A 23357-nucleotide genomic window follows, 5' to 3' on the forward strand; every position below is an offset into this window, starting at 1 on the left:
AGTTTTCACAGGTGTTTCCCTTTGAAAACAGTGTGACATTCAAAATAAGTAAGACGGGGTTAAAGAAGAATCAGTATGGTTTTCTATAAAGGTGAACTCGTCCGCTTGAAGGTCCTGAGGACTGAGACAGGTGGTGTGAAGGTTTGATCCAGAGGAGAGCCACATTTTTACAAACTATTCCACCATATGAACCTGAAATCTGTGTGTAACATCTGACCTGAGAATGTGCAGAAGAACACCAAACATTATTTATCATGGTGCAAACCTTTATGTTTGACAGTATTTTCTATCTCCTCTCTATGTGCACATTGCAAAAGGCTTTGCTGACTGGGAATTGATGTTTGAAGTTAACGGCTTCAGTTGACTGTAATCACAGAGCTAAATGCTTGTCCATTTACAATAGAAATTGGTAATTCTATTAAACATTTTATTTTCTTAAAAAAAATGCTGCTTAGCATTCATATTTGAACAGAGCATGGTTTCCACCAGTGTATTGCAACTCTGATAGCCCATTGGGCCTAAGATGACCCTCTGTTGGGCCTCAACATCAAGAAGTGTTTTTAATGTTTCTTTTCTTAGACGCTGTTAGACATCCTACTTGATTTATGTTAGCTAATGTGTGCTTTTAACTATTTTTACACGCATATAAACTGCTTATAAGATTTTGCAAAGCTATAAAGAAGATAAAAAAAATAACCCCAAGAATATTATGACCTTATATTGTTTTACCTGTTTAGCTGAGTTTTAATAATTTAGAATATGCAAAATCTTGTGTTGGTGTAAGAATAGGATTATTCTGGAATTCTCATGCCAGAAGTGACTTTCTTTCTCATATCAAACCAGCAGCAGTGTGTCTGTAGAAGGCCTCACAATCACAACCCCTCTGTATGGTTTATGTCATGCAGTATGTTTATTTTTTTATTCATCAAGCTAAAAGCTCAGGGAGATTGAAAATCGCTTTCAAGAGTTATGAGGCCAAAATGGTAGCAGAGATTGTAAAAATTTTAAAATAAGCCAGCGCACAAACACAAATCTCAAACAGTTGCAGTACAATTATGAGTTAACAGGTTCAAATCATACAAAAATAACAACACAACAAAACAATGAAGTTTCAGATGAATTTCAAACCAATTTCAAGAGCGACCTCAATGACCAGCTATTTAATCCTCTAAATGGACTTCAACTCCTCCATATTAACCAGTTCTGATCCTTTCAGGTCTCGGTCTGTTTTTCATTCTGGAAACAAATAGTTTGTCTGATAACCGATGGATAGCACTAATTTTGACTAAGTGCAACTTGCAACTTCTTTTTTGTTATTTGCAAACGCATGTTGGCATCAATGTTGGCATCAACAATGAAATTAATTTCATTGTTGATGCCAACATTGAAATTAGATTGTAATCTATTGTTTATATTCACATTCACATAATGTGAATGTTTGATTAAATGGTTTTATGCAGTCTGATTTCACTGCGAATAAATATACAGATGAAACAAAATCAAACAGTGTAATATTTTTACAGTAGAGTGTGTATGTGTATCATTACTGCATAAAATTTTTCTTTTAAAATTGCATCTTAAATAAAAAATACATTTGTAATTAGTAAAATTAGTAACATTTTGTGATTATTAAAAGTCTTAAAAGGGAAAACTGCCTATAAGAGTAAATAACGTGCAAAATTGGAACCAAACTTTATGACTCTACTGACTGATCATAAACAATATCTACCAAGTCATCTATCCATTTTCTGGACAGCTTAGCTAATTCAAGGTCATGGGTGGGCTGGAGCCCATCCCAGCTGTCAGAGGTGTGGTACACCGTGGACAAGCTGTCAGGCCGTCACACTGATAACACAGAGAGGCAGACAACCATTCACAAATTGGCAGTTAACCTAACACGCATGTCTTTGGAACAAGTGGGAGGAAGCTGGATTATTTGGTGAGAATCCAAGCCCACAGCTGCCGATTTAAACCCAAGACCCCTTTGCGTTGAGGTAACAGTGCTAACCACAGCACCACCATGCTGCATAGAAAATACTGAATATAACTTTTTTTTAATTTATTTTTTTACCGTGATTGAAGCCACAAAAAGTCAGAACAAAAACTAACAAAATGAAACCAAAATGAATTCAGAAATTAAAAAACAAACAAAAAACATGTCTTACCAAGTTTCAGTTCATCACAATGGTTTTCCGTTATGTTTTTGTTCTCCTTCATAGGTTTCCTGGTGATCACTGTGAGAATGTAGTTTGTATGATTTCCATAAGTCATTTGACAGTTTCCCTTTGTTTCAGTATTGTTGAAGGGGATGTCAACCCAACCTCCTGTGCAGTTCTTTCCATCTCACATCATCTCACAACCTGAAGACAAAAATTCAAATTATGTAGGTCATTTAACAAAACAAATAAGCAAATTAATCGATCAGTTGGGAGAACAGTTCTTCATCCAACAGCCTTCAGATACTTTATTAGCAGAGCATGCTGTAAAACATTGCTGTTTTTATTTTTACTATATAGGTTTTATGCTGTGACCAGTTAGTATTTTTGTTATGATTCAAAGTGTCACTACTGCAAAAGCGAACTTCTGCTTCAATACATAATGTTACAATTAATTATTATTATTATTATAGTTGTTTTTCACAGTTGCTAACAAAATATGCAGTACATGTGAAAAAACATTTGGATGCTTCCAGATTTCTAAGGTTTTGTTTTGTTTGTTTGTTTTTGCATGGATTGGTTTAGTCATGTGCATACGGGCAGAAGGAAGTCCCACTGTTGTAGTTGTGCAAAATCAAGCACGTAGGCATGCAGACTACAAAGGTTTGTAAAAGAATGTGTCACTGAATTCAAATGAGGCACTGTAATAGGATGCTACTGTAAGTTTATGAAATTTCATAGTTAATGAAACTTTTTCCTTCTTAGATATTCACAACAACTGTAATTGGTATGATTGCTCATAAGTTTTGAAGCAGAGTCAGTACGTCGCTACGTCAATGAAAGTTTCCAACACTGTACTAACTCAATAAGTGAGGACTTCCAGACATCTTCTGGCATTAACATCTGCACAAAAACTGTGCACTGGGAGCTTCGTGGCATGGGTTTCCATAGCCGAGAAGCTCCTGTGGGTGTAATGTGAGGGTGGCGCTTTTTTTATCCATATAGCTTAGGTCTTATACGCTGTCAGTCCTTATCTCTTCTAAATGACATTATTAATCCCTGTGTCACTTTTTAGACCCGTTTCATGGTCACTGATGTCATGGTGGAAAATATGACATGGCATTTGATTTAATTCTACCATAAACACATTAGTGAAACTTTAAAGTAATGTGAATAATCATGATCATCTGTCATAATGTAATGTTCTTAAAAAAGAAAGAAAAGTCATGGGTAACATTGTAGCAACATTCAACATTAGAAGAGTAAAAATGGCTCTTGGCTTTTAAAATCTGGGAGAATTCAGTAACAGCAAAGATGTGGCAGATGTACAATTTTAAGAAGAAAGAAGCCTTTCATTGTTATACTGTGTCGTAAAAACCTAAACAGCAACAAGGTGTGCAAATTAGCTGTGGCCAGAAGTCCTATATGATTGCATCTGTTGCATTTAGTTTAAATGCGACAATGTTAATACATACAGTCCCTGTTGTGTAAATATATGATGTACAAAATACATAGTGCAATACCTATTTTAATCATATTCAACATTAATTACAGTATAATGATTAGTGAATAATATCAATTAGGAGTTGGTCATAGTCTTATTACCTGTCATCATTGAGAAGATGAGTAGTAGCAGTGATGTCATCATGTTGGCTTTAGTCGCTTCTTTAAGATCTTTAAGTCTAAATTATTAACCTGCAGTTAGTTTGCTTTTGTTAGCCTGTCTTGCCTATCTGTGGGGCTCTGGTGATTCTTGATTTTTTTTTTCCATCCCATCTTATGTTACTAAAAATGTACTTGCCCCGCCTTTCTGACCACAAATTCCCCCTCCCCATTTCTTTAAGGTTATTTTCTTTATCATACTTACATCATCTTATTAGTAGAGAGGAAGCAAGTGGTTTGTGTGAGTGTGAGAATGACAATAACACTGAATAGGAAGTCAGAGTCTAACAGATATATTTATTTGATAATATAATAGAAAAATACTTATAAAGAGAAGAGTCTCTTTAATCTGCACACTTCCTAAACTGCAAATTGAAACTGGACAGCTCAGCGCAAATGTTGAAATCCAAGAAAATGATCTGAATTCTTCTATGCTTGTTTTGTACATTTGATGCATTTTGGATAGAGATGGTTACATATTTAAAAAGTTTGCTTTGGCTCACTGACTGTTGAGTGGAGATTCATCCCTGTTTGTCCGGGTGGTTGATTGACAGCTGGTTTGGTTGGACATTCATCTGACTGCTTTTTAACTGAGGAAATAAGTCCCTAACATGGTTGCTGGGGAAGTATAAATCAGTATGCCTTATTACAGGCAGTGTATACATAAAAATTTTCACACTGGCTTCTTTGATGTGCTTTGCTGCAGTGTCAGCTCCTGTGTTGTTTGAACATGAAAATTCTGGCAAAAGGGAGAGAGCTAACAAGCATGTTAGCATTCAGTAGCATTTGTGTGATTGGTAGTTTGGTTTTATTTGATTTCATTTAATAGACATTTACCAGATATGACACAGATTTAACAAATGTGACCAGGAAATCTGAAAAACATTTATATTCATATGCATCATGCACTATATCTGTGACACTTTAGATATCAGTAAGACTGAAGAATGATACTTTGGTACAACAGTATCAGACAATATTTGACACTGAGTGGGCATGTGTTCTTACTGCATTTATTCCTTTTGGATTACTCAAATGTACTAAGGTGTCACTGTGGCTTAAGGTTTGTGATTTCGACCATAAGCTATGACCTAAATCTTTGCCTTAGATCTATATACATTCAAAAGAGTGTTGAGAGAATATCATACAAGTTGCAGCAGGCCTCTTTTTAGGAAGTATTCTTCGATATGTCATACACACACACAGAAAAGAGCACAGGTGTAACTGGTAATTTAGATGGCTGCCTTCCATCTGGGTGAACTGGTTTGAATAAAAGTCATTGCAGTAAACACGCTGAATCACCTTCATTGCATAGCCAGTTGATAGAGCTGAGTCATTGTTAATGAAAATCTTTTTTAACTTTGTTTTTCTGGCTATGACAAATCACTTTTTTTCTGGTATAAACACTCTCAACTGTTCATGTGCCTTAAAGTACCAGGAAACGAAGGGAGGCATTGATAACATCATACACCTGAGCTTTTCCTTTGACAATAATTGTAAAACTAACTTTCTCACAGGGCCCAGTAGATGCGATTAATTTTACTTGGAAGAAACGTTTTTTCCTGTTACGCTTACATTGACGAATAAGGTTCTGAACTCTCAGAGACATCCTGCTGAACAAATGTCTGTCAGATGCATCTATTGCAATTATTACTCAGTTTATTTCCCATTCAGTTGTAGTTTAACTCAGTGGAATCAGTGGGTCATCATGCAATGACTACATTTAATAGGCAGTAAACAAGATAGTAACTCATAAAATGCACCCAATGTGGAATAACTTTTGTAGACGTTAAAACAAATTTAAAAAAAAAAACCCTCTAAAATTTATTAAGAAATCTGAATTTCTGTTTGAAACTTGGAGCTTTCGGACTCCACTTTCTAAATTCAGCATGCGAACGAGGTTAGTTCGATTTTTCTCACTGAAACAATGCACATGGGCGGGGTCTAATAGTTATACTTGGTTTTATATTTTAAAAACCTGGTTATTACCCTTTTTATGAATTTAAAGCGCAGTAAATCAAGTGACCTCGCGGTCTCCGCAGATAGGAAGATGACCAACGTCGCTGAGGGGTAGGTTTAAAATTTCGCGGCGCACCCTCTCGCCGCTCTCTGGTGACTGCTGAACGCCGCCCGCGTTTCGCCATTTTGAAAGTGCTGTAAGGAGGCAGAGGCGAGGGAACTCTCAAAGTAGAGTGCAAAGTCTACAAGCCAATAGTGGGCATTATTAATTACTTTGTGGAAAACAGTTCCGTGCTGTATAGCAGGGCCGAAGACTTTTGCTTACGTTCTTCAGAGTACCAAGCAGCACTCCCGGCTTCATTCCTGCACTGCTCCTCGCTAGAACCTCCCAGCCGACCCGGGTCAGCACTGTTCCAGTCCAGGGCCCGAGCCCGCTTAGATACCCCTCTCCGAGTCGCTCACCATGGCAGGTAAAACCACAGGGGAAAAGACTACCACAGTGCCGCCTGGGGTTATTAATTAACAGGTGCTGACCTGTTTGACAACGATGATGGGTTTCTCTGTAATGTCATGTTTAACCAGCGCAAGCTAGCTAGCGAGCTAGGGTAATTCAAAGATGCCAGTGTAAGTCAGTGTTAGTGTTAAAGTGAGCGAGATTCTCCACAAACACACGTCAAGTAGTTATCTGTGCCTATGAGTTTATAGCAGCAGTTGCAACGCAGTTACTGTGAATTTCCTTAAGGCCTCGTTGTCATATTGATGTTTTTAGCTAAGTTAGCTGCAGGCTAACGCGTGTAAAGTTGTCTCTCTTTAATGGTGGTGTGTCCAATCTTGGGGTCATGTTGTGTGCAGGGCCCGGTGGTGGGAGCAATGATGTGCAGTGGTGCTTCTCCCAAGTCAAAGGAGCAATAGATGACGACGTCGCTGAAGGTAAATCCATGTGATAGTCACTGAACACTTGCTAGCCTGAGCTGCCAGGATCACCATCCTGTGCACGCTTGTTTTAAGCTTTGCTTCAAAGCGCTGCTGCCACACTTTATATTTGTGGTATTTCTAAATATGCAATGAAAAGTAATGCCTTCTTTTTTCTTTTTCTTTTTTTTTTTTACAGTAATAATGGGTATAAGGGATCAGTGGTGTGGTATTGTAGTCCATTTGGTTTCTCACAGACTGACAACAATCTTCTATTTTTGGCATAATTGCTGCAAAATGTCAGCATTCACTATTTTCTCAGTTCACCCTGGGTATTAGTGGGGCATTACACAATGTTTACATAATTGGGAGAGAACTGCATGTTAGAATTGAAAAAGATTTTACCTCTGCCAGAGAAGAATCTTTAATAGGTGTTTCATATTTGTTAAAGAAGTAGCACTTACGTTTGACTAATTACAGAGCTGTTTGAGTGGCCAAGTTAAAAGAAAACCTTTACCAGCTAATTATTTCCGAACTAAAGGAAAACTCAAAGCACCAAAAGTGTGTTTACAGTACATGGTGGCCGTATTTATGCATTAAGGGCTACACATTTGTTTACAGTAAGCTTTGTCTGGGAACATGTATAAATGAGAGCCTCTCCTTGTGTCAATACATAGGAGTACATGGGCTCAAAACACAACACTCCAGTAACGTTTTTATTAGTTTCCTGTAAAAAAGGATTCGCCTTCAGTCTGTCTGCTATTGTTTTATGGGGTTGCATGGAGTCGGGTCGTATCAGGCGCACACTGTCGATGTTAACGACTGCACTAACTCAGAATAGTGCCAGTGTGTAAGCGGGGATTGATTGTTGTATTGTAGGACTTTGTGAGAATGGTTCTCTTTGAAAAGTGCTAAATAGCTGAAGATGGAAACTTTTTTTCTGTTCTTTTTTCCTTTGTGTCCTAACATTGTTGAGTGTGTGTGTATAAATATGTGTGCGTCATTGCTGTGTTGTGTTTTCACCATGGTTGACATGATTTTCACCCCTCACAGGTGGGCTGCTGAGGCATTTTGTAAATCACTTCCCATTGAAAGGCAATGAATCGTTTAGACAGCAAAAGCCTCGTAAAACACTCAGTGTTATTGCAGTAAACATGTCTCAGATTGACAATAGCGTTCATCAGAAACTCTGGCAGAAAATGTGTGGTTATTTATATTTGACGCTAGTCTCATTTTTGCAATTTTTATTATTGACAGCCGATATCATATCCACTGTTGAATTTAACCAATCTGGAGAGCTACTTGCAACTGGGGACAAGGGGGGTCGTGTTGTCATCTTTCAGCAGGAGCAAGAGGTATGTTTTAGTGACACATAGGAACAGTAATTATTTTTAACATTTGATTCATAATACTCCAAAGCAGGTAGGTCATCAAACTCAGTTTATATAACACAAAGGCGTACAGGTACAATGTTTCTAGTGATCTTGACCCGAGACATTGAATCTTGGTTTCATAACACTTGAACTTTTGTTTGATCTGTTTTGTATTTAGAGTAAGAATAAGCTTCAGTGCCGAGGAGAGTACAATGTTTACAGCACCTTCCAGAGCCACGAGCCTGAGTTTGACTACCTGAAAAGTCTTGAGATTGAGGAGAAGATCAACAAGATTCGATGGTTGCCTCAGAAGAATGCAGCACATTTTCTTTTGTCAACAAATGGTTTGTAAATTACTTTCTTTTTGAGTAAATTCTTTTGCTGTAGTAAATGTGAACTTTTGTTATGCCATCTACTGCCTTATATGGGAGTAAATATAACTCAATGACTCTCATGATCTTTGCTCTTTCTCATTGTTAGACAAAACCATAAAGCTGTGGAAAATTAGTGAGCGTGACAAAAGACCAGAGGGCTACAATTTGAAGGAAGAAGATGGGCAATACAGAGATCCCAACACTGTCACTACACTACGGGTGTGTATAACTGGCTTTATTACAGCCCAGATCTTTTCTTTTTGTTACATTGTTAGCCAAAACTGAGATCTTTTGCTTACTTTCCATTCATTTAGAATAAGTTGATCAAGAAAATTAACAGCAAATTAAATATGTTGAGTCTGGTTAGTAATTTACATCTGAATTAATTGGAATAAATGTTAATCATTTCTTTTCCGTGTTTCCTTCCAAAACTGTCCGTTCTATTTTTGATTGAGACGTTGACTTATCTTATGAGCAAGTAAACAGATGGAACTAATAAAATGACCAATCTGTTCCTGCAATTACTGCAGTGCTGCAGTTGATGTAATGTCTGCTTTATTCACCTTTAATTTTCACAGACACCCCCCCCCCCTTTTTTTTTTTCTCCTTGTCCTTACTGAATGGTTTCCAAATATAGACTCAGTTCAACAGGTTTGCCTTCATACTGAGGCAAGGCCTTTTATTTGTTTGTTTAAAGAGCAGGTAACTGTCCCCATCTTAAAAATGGGAAAATCTATGTACATTTTCACCTACATCTTTGTGCCTCTTTACCAGGGTAAGAAAAATAATTTGGACACTTTTTAATGTTTTTTTTTTTCTTTTTCTAGTGTGAAATTTGTTTTGTAACATGCCTGTGTGGATATATTAGAGGTAAAACAGAGGTCATAAAATCTACTGCATCTCCCATTAAAGAAATATAAAAACAGCCCCACTTTTGTTTTCAGGTACCAGTATTCAGGCCCATGGACTTGATGGTGGAAGCCAGTCCTAGACGAGTGTTCGCCAACGCGCACACATACCACATCAACTCCATCTCAGTCAACAGCGATTGTGAGACCTACTTGTCTGCTGATGACCTGCGCGTTAACCTCTGGCATCTGGAGATCACTGATCGCAGCTTTAGTATCCTTTCATTCTTTAATTCCATAAAGTACTGCAATAATATAAAATTATTTTGTCAGTGTTTTGTCTTATTTATTCCCAGTTTGATCATTTTTCAAAGGAGCGTAAGCCAGGGAGAGAACTTAAAAAAAAATGTATGTGAATAGTATGTGAAATAATGAATGATATGTTGTGGTTAGTTTTAAGCCTTTGTTTGAAGAGATACCTGATTTATTAATCCTGTTCACCTGCTCACCCCATGTCAGTCAAATTAGACAAAGACTATGTCTTACTTAGCAACAAATAAAACATGATTCATGTATTTTTATAGGGCATATAAACAATTCTTTGCCTGATATTTAAAAATGTACATACTGTGTTTACAGGCAGACTGGACAAGAGCAAAAAATGATATTCACTGGTGTCTATTTAATCTGTAGCACAGTGTCATTATTTATACTACCACCAGATGTCCCCAAAGCGTGGGATGTTTAACTGGGTGCCTCTAACATGGTCTAAAAAATCACCTCCTACATCCTATGTTAATAATTTCACCCCATGAGTTCTTACTGCGTTGTTCTATGTAGGACAGCGGTCCCCAACCTTTTTTGCGCCACGGACCGGTTTATGCCTGACAATATTTTCACGGACCGGCCTTTAAGGTGTCGCGGATAAACAACAAAATAAAACTAGTACCGGTACCGAAAAAAAGAAGATTTATTCATAACACACGTGAAAAGACCCAGGAAAACCAAGTTAACGATAAAAACGATAACAAAACGCTGAAAACCAATAAAAACCCTGAAAACCGTACATTTTACACCTGAGCCTCTACTCTCGTGGCCCGGTACCAAACGACTCACGTACCGGTCCGAGGCCCGGGGGTTGGGGACCGCTGATGAAGGCTGTATAAACAAAGACGAACCAGAGTTAGATACAAAGTGGAATCATGTTTTTCTTGAATTGAGATTAGTTGCTCGTTCGGGCCGCTCATATCTTCTCTTCATGCTGGAAGATTGATGCAGTGCAACCCCTGCCTTTTATTAAGGATTTCGTCAACTGATGTAAAACACTTGAACCGGAGAAAGAATTAATGCAAACTAAATTATGTTAAATGGTTTTATCACTGTAGGCTCCTAAGGTCAGAGGTCATCTGTGAGATTAATGTAGCTGTTAAAAGTTGAAAACACATGAGCATGGAATGGAAAGTATTCACAAGTGAATAACATCTACATGATTTGGGGCACTTTTGTGCTAGTGAGCAGATATCTGTGGCAAAACCTTTTCCATGTGCCAGTCACTGTTTAAAAAAAATGCAGATAATTTAAAAAAAAAAGATAAATCATAGTGAAGTTGATGGTCTGTGATTTCAGTGTCTCATAGTGGCAATAGCAGTTTTTATTTTCCTCTGCGCACAGACTGTTTACCTGCAAGCAGTAAAGCCTGCTTAGATGGGTTCTTCAAACTGAGAACATGACTCTGTGAAAAATAATAATACTACTACCAATTAATTTTATTTCTGAAAGATTTTTAAGTTGCTGAAATGTCTGTTCAGGTTTTTTTGTTTGCTTGTTGGGGTTTTTGGGTTTGTTTGTTTTTACCTTAACCTCACCTCTTCAGATATTGTTGACATTAAGCCGGCCAATATGGAGGATTTAACAGAGGTGATCACAGCGGCCGAGTTCCATCCCAACCAATGCAACACTTTTGTCTACAGCAGCAGCAAGGGCACGATCCGCCTGTGTGACATGAGGGCAGCAGCGCTATGCGACAGCCACGCCAAACGTAAGTCGGTCTCTTTTTGTGTTTCTGTAGCTGTTTGACTGTGTGTCTCCTCAAAGATCGATGGGGGGCTCTCATTGAGCCTATCAGTGTAACACTCGATTAATCAGCTGCAGTTATAAAGTTACTCTTGCTATGGACGGTGGCTGACTGGACTAGTGCAGTGTGCTTGAACAAAGCTGACGGTTTGTTGAGAAGAAGACTTGACAAGTGAAAAGTTGCACTGTCGTGAGAGCCTTTTCTTAAAATGAAACAAAGCTGACGTCTTACATGTTGTTTTCTGAAAATATTTTCTTCGATTTTATAACAAAAAAGAAATTGAACAACAAATTGCTTCTCCAATTCTATACAATTCACATGGTAACATAAAATTCACAAATTCACCTAAGAAATAGAAGATCCTTAGAAGATCCTACCTAGTTTCCCATCTACCACATTATGAAGTATCCAGGCCATGTGGGTCTTAGTGCATGAGGCTATAAAAGAAGATTTACACACTCTGCTTCCTGCTCACAGCATAGAAAACATAGCGCACGTACGTATAGATTGGTACCTGCTAAGCCAAATTGTTCAGAACAGTCAGAATGGTGACCCTTATTCATAACGCATATCAAAAGATAAGCGGAAAGGCTTTGTTACTTTTATGCTTTATTTCTGTGTTTATATAACCAGATTTGAAATTCAGTATCTTTTACAAAGTTGTTGTTATGTAAAGAAAGTTTCGGGGCTTACTTTAAAACAACTCGACCACTGTAAAAATTATTGTTGTTCTTCCAGTCATTGACGCTGAAATGCATGTGTTTGTTCTTCATTTTTTAAGTGTTTGAAGAGCCTGAAGATCCAAACAATCGTTCCTTCTTTTCTGAAATCATCTCATCCATCTCTGATGTAAAGTTCAGCCATAGTGGACGCTACATGATGACCCGGGACTACCTGTCTGTCAAAATTTGGGATCTCAATATGGAGTCGCGACCAGTAGAGACATATCAGGTCTGTAAATTATGCCAACACAAAAATACTGTTCCAGTTTCTGTATTACTTTTCTTCCTGTAAGGCTAGATTGATTCTAGCAGGTTCCGTCCATCCACGTGATTAAAGTGTAAATGTTGTTTTTGCTTTTGCACAGTTGTTGATGGAAACTCTGTATATTTCCTCATTGCTTTCTTTAAATAGGTGCATGAATATCTCAGGAGCAAGTTGTGTTCACTCTATGAGAATGATTGCATCTTCGATAAGTTTGAATGCTGTTGGAATGGGAACGACAGGTAAGCACTCATTCCGTGGCTTCCTTTTTGTTTTTTTTGTTTTGTTTTGTTTTTTCTGCAGCTGTCCTGGACAAACAAAATACATGCGTGCATGACGCACGCAGAGCGTTAGGGAATACTCCTTTTCTGACGTCACTGAACCCAGAAACGCAGGCCTTATCACTTACTGCAGTTATCTGCTCGGTGCAGACCATAATGTGGCTCATAATTTGGTTTGGGTGGGTGGTGAAGTGGTATAATTGGCTCATGACAGACGACAGGATTTAATGTCCATACTTGAAAAGGATTGTGCTTGCCAGTAACGTTAAGGCTACTCGCTGACTCACACCTTGTTTACCTACAGTGTTGTGATGACGGGTTCCTACAACAACTTCTTCAGGATGTTTGATCGAGGATACCAGCAGGACATGACCCTAGAGGCGTCGCGGGAAAACAGCAAGCCGCGATCGGTCTTGAAACCTCGCAAAGTAAGCACAGGTGGGAAGCGCAAAAAGGATGAGATCAGTGTAGACAGTCTGGACTTTAACAAGAAGATCCTCCACACTGCCTGGCATCCTCTGGACAACATCATTGCTGTGGCCACAACCAACAATCTGTACATATTCCAGGACAAGCTGAACTAGCATTTGTTGAAGCACTGAGGTCCCAGTTTCTGCTTGAGCGCCGCTGCTCTGATATACAAATATGAACAATAGCTGTCTGTTTTTGGCTAAATCCCTCTTGTTGAGCTGCCCTTGGCATATGCCAAGAACTGCTATGTCAACAGTGGCATGAACACAGTACACCCAAGTAGGCCATCACAAGCCCATTTTCTATTTGTATTGCAAATATGAACATGTAGGGGTTTTTTTGTTTGGTTTTTTTAAGATCTGAGTCATACAGTGGGATTTAGTGTCATGGGTTTTCTCTGGTTGGAGCACTCCAGTCATCAAGCTACAAATTGCAACTCCACTACATCCCAAACCAAAGGGAAATCTGTTCATACACATGTTTGGTTAGTTTGTTTGATTCTTCTTTTGTGCCATGGTTCATCTGTGTCTCATAGCCACTAGTTATTAGATTATTGTAGCTATTGTGTCTCATTAGTTTTCTGTTGCTCTCATATCATTCAGTCACCACTGGCCTGAAACACTGGTAATGCAAACTGTCGACACTCCATATTTTCACAGTATTTGTCCATTTGCCAAGTTCACTCACCACTTTCTTGCCAATATACAGTATGATTATGCAGTTAAAGGACTCGTTTAGTGTTTTAACCTTTTTTATGGTTCTATGATTATAGCGTACAGCCTGCATTACTGTAAACATCTGTCCACAGTGTGCAAGATTTAATATTGGATCAGATTTTGACCTTTTAAGACAGCCACTAGTTTAGTCATTAATATTAACAAAGTCTGCTTCATTTATACCTTTATAGTGAACTTGTTGCTGTTGATTAAATCAAGTTACATTACAGGAAAACTGTTTTCATACTGTAACATTTACCATTTAACAATGGAGACTAAATTCTGTCTCTTTTTTTTTTTTTTTTTTTCAAGTACAAGAAATAACAAAGAACCTGGTTTTTCAAGCTGCACTGAAACCTGAATATATATCCTGTTCCAATCTCGAGCCACTCTCTAAACAACAAGCTGACTTTCATGTTGTATTGATGTGGACAATGGTTTATAGTAATAAAAAATATAATTCCAGTTAATAGCCCACGGCTTTAGAAATGCTGGCGCAGTCGTGCAAAATGCACACACACATTTTTCAGGTATTGTGGTTTTATTATGGCTAATTATGCCAAAGTAACCAGTCCTATACTCACTCTGAAGCTACACTCAATTGAAGCCGTTTTGCAGAGAGTAAGCCCCCTTGTCTGACCTCGTCACCCTTGCAAACAATAGCTCAGGACAAAAGGACATATATAACTGTAACACACACACACACACACTCACACTAGGAAGGGTGTGTGTATAATGGCATTATGTGGCTTGTGGCAACAAAACTAAGTTCTGCTGCCAGCTCTCCCGCTATTTTGTTTGCAGGTTGACCCATGGCTTTACCCTCTGTATCTACTTTCTGTTTGTACACTTTTTTTTTTTAATATAATGACATTTTGTACTGTACCTGTTTAAAAATAGATTAATCACTATAGTTGATTTATTTTTGTATAAATTAAGGCAATAGGATTACAGTCTGATCACTGTAGTTTCTTTAGCTGTCTGTCTCAGACTGATTGTAGATGGAAGGTTCCTTGACAGTTGGGTAGCTGTTTTTTTTTGTTTTTGTTTTGTTTTTTGACATACAACTTGGGGACATTTTTTCTCATCCTGGAAGTTTGAAAACTTAAAGAAGCTTTTTCAGGTCTCAGTATCTTTTGAAGTTGTAAGCATTATAATTCTAACTTTTTTGGGGGGGCACACTGTGCATGTAGAGCTTATTTGGATGCCTCAGAGTTGGTTTCTAAAATAATTTGGATCTTAATATTCCACTTACGTGCCATAGTTTTTGATTAATTTTATTTTATTTGGCTGTGAAAGAATAGGCCCTTCTGGGTCTCTATTTGAAAGGCATTTTAATCAATTTTTATTGCTTAAAACTGTTTAGTCAACTTCTCTAAAGTTACTGATTTAGATTTATGAAAATGTCTCCTCTCTTCTGTGAAGCACGTGTCGCTTTGCTATACAGGCTTGTTTATTTATCAAGGAGAAATTGTGAAGCACTCAGTTTGCCGATTATTGTTATATGGCAGGGTAGTTAATGAGACATCAGGTGTAAGTGTTGTTAATATTAGCTGCACTGGGAAACCTAATGAAAGCTGAGCTGTCACTAAGTTGTTTGTCCTGTTGTTTTTCTTCTATTGAAAGTCAAATGTCATATCAGGAAGAAGATTTAATCTGTTGATGTGCAAACAACTTGATTATAGCACAATTTGTCCGCTTCATGATTTAAGCCATTAAATCAGGGAATGAAGCTTCTTGGTCCACTGGATGGTATTTGTTTCAGTTCGTGTGTTACTTTTATTTTAGAGAACGGATATCCAATCGCTAGAATGACAACAAAATAACCACCCATGTCCATACGGTGGTGTTAAACTACTGTTTTGTGTCTCTGTCTGTGTGTGTGTGTGTGTGTGTGTGTGTGTGTTTGTGTGTGTGTGTGTTTGTGTGTGTGTGTCACTCAGGGCTCTGGGTAATGTCTACTAGTGCTGAGGTATTTCACTAATCTTTCTTTTTCCACTCACACTATGTGAGGGTCATTTGTGTCATACAGCTCCAGTCACTTGAATAAACCTTCATAATGTGCCCATTCCCAAGTCAAGGATCCCATAAATTAACACATAATTACAGTAGCTATTTTTCATAACTGTGGTTTAAATCATGATGATATTCAAAGGAACCCTATTGCCTTTCTTAGAGCATTAAGAATAAATGAGATAATCAAGTCATGTTTCTTGAAATTTATGATGTGCCAGACAGGTGACTGCTCAGGGGAATTTACCGCTGCTCTTGATCAAAACGTACCTTCAAGAAAGCAGCTTTTCAGGACTCAAGACAAAAACTGCCTTATTTAAAGGTAGCTCATAACTTTTTCTTTTTTTAAAAATAAAATCAAACATATGTAATGGCTTTTGAACAACACCCTGGGAAACCAAACCTTCCCTACTTGTTGTCTGGAGTTGTAAGGTTTTCTCAGTTGCAGCAGTGTATTATACATGTCTGATATATTACAGGAGTTAAAACAAATTGCACTTTTACCTTTGTGAATTTCATTAATTTGTATGTTCTGTTTCTTTAAAATGGCCTCTTGAATAAAGATTGTAAGAGTTTGGTGATCTATGGGGTGGGGGGGCTACAAAGGGTTCAGTGTACAGCTATGTCCTTGTCACATGGAATAAAGTACAATTTAGATGAAAAGTAATAAAGAATTTTCAACCTGAATTCTGAATGTAATGACTGTTGTTTTTTGTTGTTGTTTTTTTAAATTTTGGATTAGACACTGAGGGCATTTCAGGATTCTGTAAGGCTTTTAAATGCTAAACTAAGCTTTGCATGTTGTCTTAAAAAAGACTACACCTTTCCTCTTATTTTAAATAATTATCTTTTTAATAATAATTTTTTTAAAAAGCTTTTAAGAACAAAGCTGTTACTTCAAAAAAACATTTTTCAACTGGAAAGATGTGAGATGAATGTCTGCATACCTGATCTAAGGATTACACACCTCTGATGAGTTGCTATCGTATTATATATTATTTTCTCTATTGGTGTGAAGTTTAATGAAAACAGCATGAAACTGCTTTCTCTACCTCAGCGATGTCAAACTCCTTTTACATCATGGGCAACGTATACTCCACTTTACACTGACACAAAGGGAAGTTTCAAAGAACTCTAGCTACACATTTAATCCCCCAAATATCTTAATATAAGAAAAAGGCAGGTAATTTCAGCACATCCTACTTTTTCTGCAAGGTAGTATATAATAGAATTACTGTCCCGTAATTATAAACCAAAGAAAAAGGACTGAAAATGCATTTAAAAAAAAAAAAAAACCCAAACATCTATATTAGTAATTACCTTTGTGTGTTATGAATGGCCATGGGTCTTTACAAATAGAAAAAGCTGTAAAACTTAAATGTGAATACAGTTAATATTTGTTCTCCTTGTTCCAAGGCCGCCCAGCGGGCGAATTAGTCTTTACCGGGCCTTATGTTTGAAAAGTATATAAAAACACGCCAATCCCAATCCTCAATGTGTCCTATAGATTCATCCCTTTCTAATTAATACCAGACCTATTTTCTGCCCACGTTAATATTCCAGACATGTAACCCAGCAGTTATTTGAAGGTTTACCAGTGGTCAGGGGCAGATCTACTGTGGTGGCATGTGCCACCCTAAAATAAACTCTTGCCACCCTAATTTTGCATATGGCAGTGATGTTTATTAAAATAAGCTAGCATTAAGACTTTAAGCCTAGCCGCATTTAACCTTGAATATAAATTCTAAACCTAAATATACTGCATAATATTACATCAAAACATGTAATAGCATCAATAGCTTTGTTTCTTGTTTTCAGTAGGAACAGACAGTGCAGATTTCTGACATTTTGTGTAAATTTAGTCATGTAAAATGTTATTTCTAATGAAAAGAGTGAATCTTAAGTTAGACTTGTATTTCAAATTCATGTTGTGTAGCTTTCTGGATTTTATATTTATTGAGCTACATGCTTATTTGTCATATATGCCACACAGTGCATAAAATGTAACTGAAATGTTTAATTATTTGACCAATAAGAAAGTTAGAGACTTTAATTACTGGATTTGATGTATTTTAACGATATTTTGTACATATTATAGAGGCACCCAAACCCGCATATGCCATATGTGCATATGTGTAAAGAAATTGCTATTTCCATGCCACCCTGTAATTGGAGGTGACAGGACCAGCCTTATCAATGTTGTTAGTCTCATCTCAAACCTTCTAATGACTCAAGTGGCCAACACAGAACAAAACAAAACAAAAACGAAAAAACACCCCAAAAACCAACACAGTGCTTTATGATTTTACATCGGTTATAAATACACCGGATGCTATCAGAGAACTGATTTCTGTGTATACAGTGGGACTTCATTTTAGTAGAAATATTTTTTTACTTTCCCTCACGCCCAAAAAAGGAAAAAAGAAACATCTCTATTTTCTTAAATCTTGCAATTGTGTACATTATTCAAATCAGCTTTTAAATAACGTAACCAAAAGGTGGGGGGAAAAAGTAAAACGCCATCTCTGATCTAGAGCCAGCCTTTGTTGTCTGTTTGGACTCTGGACAGATCTAGCGCCTGCGCACTTGGAAGTTTGTCTGCGTGTCATGTTGAATGCTAAAACAGGATAGTCAACATGTCCACCGCGACGGCTCAACAAAACAATAACGAAGAGCCCGGGCTTCAGGGTACGTACCGTCCTCGGGTTTTCCCGGCTCCACGTCGTAGTCGTTACTTTACATGTTCGTAATGGACGCTTGTGTGTGTGAAAAATACCGCTACTGCGAAGGTTTTATTGTAAAAGTTATATCGAGGGTGGAATTTCCTCGTCGACTGGGAGGGGCGGGGGTATGTTGTTTGACGTCACCTCAAATGAGCCAATAGCGTCTTAGAAAAGCTTTGATGGACGCGTTACTGGCCAATCATGTACAAAGATTGAAGCTAGATGGGCTTCAATAGCAACGAAAACAACTTTGAGGCAAAACACTGAATATTTTGGGGGATTTTTGTGACTTCCTTTTTGTTAAATTATTATTTTCCTATAATGGGCCGTATATTTTTGTGTGGGCAAGCTACTTCTTTACTCAAAAGCCCTTTGCACTTTTGATTATACATCAAATCTAACCGAAGGCAGTGGTCGCAATTTTTACCCAACTGCATGCAGGCAAACAGCTAAAAACATTAAAAACAACACTTAAGGTGTGCTCGCACTTCAAGCGACTAAAGCGCCATCACATTAGCTCTCGGGATGTTCTTCGTCATGCGTGGCAGCACCACAGCTGGAACAGCGACATGTCTGGGCAAACTGTCTCACCCTGCGCTCTGTAGTTATGCAAGACCTCGCATGGGAGCAACACTGATGGCAAATGCTTCTGTAAATGTGCAATCTATTATTTTTATGTCCATCCGCGAACCAAACAAATACACCATGCTTTGTTTTCGGGAAAGGGCGTCTCACGCTGTCACGTTGTGCGCTCACACAAACCCGCAGGCTCCGAGAGATTACGCAACAGCCTTCCGTCTGCTGATTTAAAAAAAAGAGTGCAGGCTGTTTATGGGGCAGTGGTACAAAGAAATGCGTGCCATCATGGATGCGGTGCACAGGCGGTTCATTTGAATTCGCAGAATCAGCGGTGCAGAAAATGTAGGTCAGCTGTTTCCATTTGAGGGTGTGTCTCTATGTGCTGTGTAATCAGCTGCGAGGTTTGTGCCTTATCACAGCAAGCTTACCTTCCTTGTGTCCTCTTGATCTTTATTTTACAAAGGGTCCTGGGTGGAGCTGGAGCTAAATGGGAATACAGGGGCCCAGGGGAGGCAGACCAACCTGCTAACACCACCTGCTGCAGACCAAATAAACGCAAATGCTGGTATGAGTCAAACTCTGCAGACCTTGGAAGTGGTGCCTGAAAGTGATGAGACCCTAATTGGAGGACTAGAGCATGTGCCATCGTCCTCCTCTATCCACAATGGGGACATGGAAAAGATCCTCCTGGATGCACAACACGAATCCAGCCCAAGTAACTCCTCCTGCGATAGGTAGGAAGAAGTGTCATTTTTTGGTCTTCAAGGCCTTATATGTGTGTTTGTTATTGAGAAGTTTTTTTTCTTACTCCAAACATGTTGATTAAGCCCTCACAGGCCACCAAGTCCAGAGCAGGATGAGGGTCAGATTACATTTGATGTGGAAATGTCCAGCCCAAGAGGTAGTCAGGTAAAGCTATGTATTCAGCTCTAAAGTTTAAGACCCTTTAAAGTCTTTTTCAGTGATCTAATCGCTTCATCTTTTATATTTGCAGTCAGAGGAAGATTGTGCAGAGAAGGACAGAGAGGAAGACATTTTGATGAACAAAGAAGTAGACTGGGTTGCTGACTGGTCGAGCAGACCTGAAAACATTCCACCAAAGTAACCAGGCTTTCAGAGCTACTTACTGATATGTCAGGAGACTGTCTTTAGCTGTGTTTTTCTTCTTTTCTTTTTTGTAATAACCTGTCATTTAATTTTTCCTATCAGAGAGTTCCACTTTAGGCACCCCCGACGTTCTGTTTCTCTAAGTATGAGAAAGAGTGGAGTCATGAAGAAAGGCGGCATCTTCTCTGCCGAGTTTCTCAAAGTCTTTATCCCTTCCTTACTCATCTCACACATCCTGGCTCTTGGGCTTGGGTAAGTCAAAAGTCACGCATCTCTACCATTGCTGAGCTTTTTGTTACACCAGCTAGAGTTTTCTCAAGTTGCCCTAATTATATGTTTGTCTGCAACAATCATATCTAGAAGTTATAGCCGTTCAAAGAGACAGCTTCCATGTTATGTTTATAAAAGTGTATACCTTAATTTTAATCTATCACTTGTTATAAATGAGCATCATCATTTATCTAGTACTGTTGCAAAATATTATTGTTCTTTTCCTTTTTTCCAAACTGACTCAGTTTTGTTCCTTTTTTTTCCTTTTTCCTCTTTCCCAGAGTGTACATTGGGAAGAGAATTGCAACAGCCGCCACCAGCTCCTACTGAGTAGAAAATGAAGCAGTGCCTAGATGTTCTCCCTTCTCCAAGTCACTCAGCCATCCTCGTGTGGTCAAGCTCTCTCTCTGCATCTGTTGTACACCCGCACTTCCCTTCCGATCACCATTAAAAATTATATTGCATCGTAGATGTAGTCGTACACATGATGTAACCGTGGTTGCGCTCCATCAGATTTTGACCGAGGACAACACTGTACACACAGTTGTCACAAATTTGAATGCAGTAGGTAACAAAGTCTGTTCCGCCTGAAAAGTATTCGTCGTCTGTTCGACTAAAAAATACGAGACAAGAGGATTTCAGATTAAGTTGCTTCAGGGTTTTAGTTTCTTTACTTGCCTTGTTGTTAAGTTACAAGAAATTGGACTGCGTCTGTCCTCTGTTGCCTTCGTAATTAATATCTGCAAGAAACTAATTAATCGGCTCTGGGAACAAAAGGGACTTGAATCGCCTTAACTTATTGAGCTTAACATTAGAGGTGCAGTGAAAGCGTGGTTGTAGTAGGGGGACGGGGTACTGCACTGTGGGATCAGTTTTTAAATTCCACACATTTTTAATAATAGAAGTTATATCTTTTTGACCGCAGAGGGTTTAAAAGCTTTTTTGTTCTGAAGGTTGGAAAGCGTAAACATTTATCTTGTATGTAGCTCCAGAATTTTACAGAAATAGTTGGAATATGCTATAATAGTGGCAACCTAAAGGCTGGAACGCAGTATACCAGGCCATATGCTATTTTTATTTGTTTTGTTGCCTACATATCTTCTTCTTTAACACATAATATAGCATCAGTGGCAAAGTGCCAAATTTGTATGCTTCACCACTGCACATCGGTGATTTATCTTGAGACTTTTTTTTTTTTTTTTACATTTTCTTATATGTTTAGGTATTTAAAGATGTAGATGTGAAAAATTAATTTAAGCTGTGATCTGCCCCTTGTAATAGATACTTTCCGACATTGTATAATCTGTTTATACAGTGATACTAATGCGTATTATATCTCATGCATCGTGGCAGTGTAAGTAATGTGTTTTTGCTGTCGTTTAATTGAAGCTTCAGTGGCAGAAAGGATCGCCACGGAGGAGGAAGAAGGGGTTTCTAGGGGTTCTCGTTTAAAAGTGTTATCAGATTTTAATCTGGATTTCACTGTACAGTAATTTCATCTAGCGTACAGTGTCTGTGTACCTTTTAAAGAAATTATTTTCTGGAGAAAATGCATGCATTTCTGTATATTGATGCTGATATGCTGACTGGATTATTCTGTCAGTGTCTGTAAATGGATCAGACCATAACAATATGGAAAAATTGGCTATAACTTACAGTATTGGCTGTTGGCTGTGTTGGTTTGGAAGCACTCGTACTAATTCCTAAACTGTGCATGTGAAAACAGATTTATGTACAGTTGATAAGTGTGCAATACTTGGAATTTTTGGAATATAAAGTTTGTACTGTATACAGTGGCTGATGTGGAAAAAAAATACAAAGGAAGTAAATAGAGATCCATAGAATTGAATTCATTTTTCAAGTATAAAAGGCACATATCATCATAATGGGCTTTCTGCACAGCTGAATAGTGAGCAGTGTGTTAAAACTTGAATGGACTTTGTACTGAATACAGAGGCTGAAACAAATGCAGCTGCTGTCTTTGGAAGTCATTTACATTTCATCACCATTAAACAAAGCACTCAGCGTAATAAGGATGAAAGTGAATGTGTGTGAATCCAAAATAAAATGTCTGTTGCTTCCTCATTTGTTGTTAGTAGTTCATTTAAAGAGGTTTCAGATGATCTTCATGAATGTGGACGTTTTAATTTTTATAAAAGATAGGGTTATAGTTGTGCTTTTTATTAGCATTTCTACTCTTTAGTGCACTGTTAATAACAGCGGTGAAGAAACATACTGTCAGATAGTTTGGAAGATGTCATACAGTATAAGGTCTGTAGATTTACTGTAAAGATGATAATTATTTTAATCCTTCCTGAATTTGTAAGTTTGCTCACTTACATAGAAATGGAAGGAACAAGGTAGTCGTCCAAGACGGTATGGTACATGGCCCCAGTGGCCCTTCAATGAGATGAAGTAATCCTGTACTGTCAGCAGAAACACAGCCCCAAACCATAATGTTCCCACCCCTGTACTTGACTGTGGGGTTGGTGTTCATTGGATCATACTCTGCTTCCTCAACCATGCCAAAATGCTGAATTTTGGTTTCATCTGACCACAGCGCTTTGTCCCAAATTTTTGCTGACGAACTGGAGAACTTCAGACGAGTCTGTACATGAGCCATGGGACATAAGGAGGGGGACATAAAAATGAGATACTCTTCATATTTGTTGCAAGTAAACAAACTTACAAACATAGCAAGGGATCAAATAATTATTTCCCCCACTGTAGCTCTACTGGTTATAGTTATCAAAAGTTTATCCATACAACAATCAATGCATGGTATGTCACAAACTGTAAATCCAGTGCCAAAATGCTGTTGTGAGAAGAGTAGCCTTTCATATGAACAGTTGTAT

General features: G+C 38.1%; 2 protein-coding genes and 1 long non-coding RNA gene across 5 annotated transcripts in view; 2 read left to right on the forward strand and 1 right to left on the reverse strand.

The window, feature by feature from the left end:
* Nucleotides 1–18795, reverse strand: part of LOC102293745 — a 33097-nt gene extending 14302 nt beyond the window's left edge. The window contains exons 1-2 of the long non-coding RNA XR_315839.3: nucleotides 18520–18795; nucleotides 2166–2360 (exon numbers count right to left, since the gene is read on the reverse strand). This is a non-coding gene — a long non-coding RNA (uncharacterized LOC102293745). The remainder of the gene's footprint in view (nucleotides 1–2165; nucleotides 2361–18519) is intronic.
* ppp2r2aa (protein phosphatase 2, regulatory subunit B, alpha a) lies at nucleotides 5915–16540 on the forward strand. 3 transcript variants are annotated; one of them, XM_005922742.3, is made up of 10 exons: nucleotides 5915–6247; nucleotides 6630–6707; nucleotides 7947–8044; nucleotides 8241–8406; nucleotides 8543–8655; nucleotides 9381–9558; nucleotides 11158–11322; nucleotides 12140–12309; nucleotides 12493–12584; nucleotides 12928–16538. In XM_005922742.3, the coding sequence occupies exons 1-10, from the start codon at nucleotides 6241–6243 to the stop codon at nucleotides 13205–13207; spliced, it is 1347 nt and encodes a 448-aa protein (XP_005922804.1). In that variant the 5' UTR covers nucleotides 5915–6240; the 3' UTR covers nucleotides 13208–16538. The 3 variants fall into 3 exon arrangements, with proteins under 3 accessions (XP_005922804.1, XP_005922803.1, XP_042077133.1); XM_005922741.3 differs by lacking the exon at nucleotides 5915–6247 and having other exon boundaries at nucleotides 6260–6707; nucleotides 12928–16539; XM_042221199.1 differs by lacking the exons at nucleotides 5915–6247; nucleotides 6630–6707 and having other exon boundaries at nucleotides 6714–8044; nucleotides 12928–16540.
* bnip3la (BCL2 interacting protein 3 like a) lies at nucleotides 18367–22587 on the forward strand. The gene is made up of 6 exons (XM_005922739.3): nucleotides 18367–18511; nucleotides 19589–19859; nucleotides 19953–20034; nucleotides 20120–20226; nucleotides 20335–20484; nucleotides 20784–22587. Exons 1-6 carry the CDS (start codon nucleotides 18460–18462, stop codon nucleotides 20830–20832), a joined length of 711 nt encoding a protein of 236 aa, XP_005922801.1. The 5' UTR covers nucleotides 18367–18459; the 3' UTR covers nucleotides 20833–22587.
* The last annotated feature ends 770 nt before the right edge of the window (nucleotides 22588–23357 follow it).

Source organism: Haplochromis burtoni, unplaced genomic scaffold (genome assembly GCF_018398535.1).
Source record: "Haplochromis burtoni strain Fernald_Lab_line unplaced genomic scaffold, NCSU_Asbu1 Contig_62, whole genome shotgun sequence".
NCBI classification, from domain to species: Eukaryota; Metazoa; Chordata; class Actinopteri; order Cichliformes; family Cichlidae; genus Haplochromis; species Haplochromis burtoni.

Coding starts and splice junctions, on each gene's coding strand:
- bnip3la (XM_005922739.3), top strand. CDS start 18,460: ATGTCCACCGCGACGGCTCAACAAAACAATAACGAAGAGCCCGGGCTT. Junction 20,035..20,119: donor CCAGCCCAAGAGGTAGTCAG/GTAAAGCTATGT, acceptor TTATATTTGCAG/TCAGAGGAAGATTGTGCAGA. Junction 20,485..20,783: donor ATCCTGGCTCTTGGGCTTGG/GTAAGTCAAAAG, acceptor CCTCTTTCCCAG/AGTGTACATTGGGAAGAGAA.
- ppp2r2aa (XM_042221199.1), top strand. CDS start 7,844: ATGTCTCAGATTGACAATAGCGTTCATCAGAAACTCTGGCAGAAAATG. Junction 8,407..8,542: donor TTTTCTTTTGTCAACAAATG/GTTTGTAAATTA, acceptor TCTCATTGTTAG/ACAAAACCATAAAGCTGTGG. Junction 9,559..11,157: donor GATCACTGATCGCAGCTTTA/GTATCCTTTCAT, acceptor TCACCTCTTCAG/ATATTGTTGACATTAAGCCG.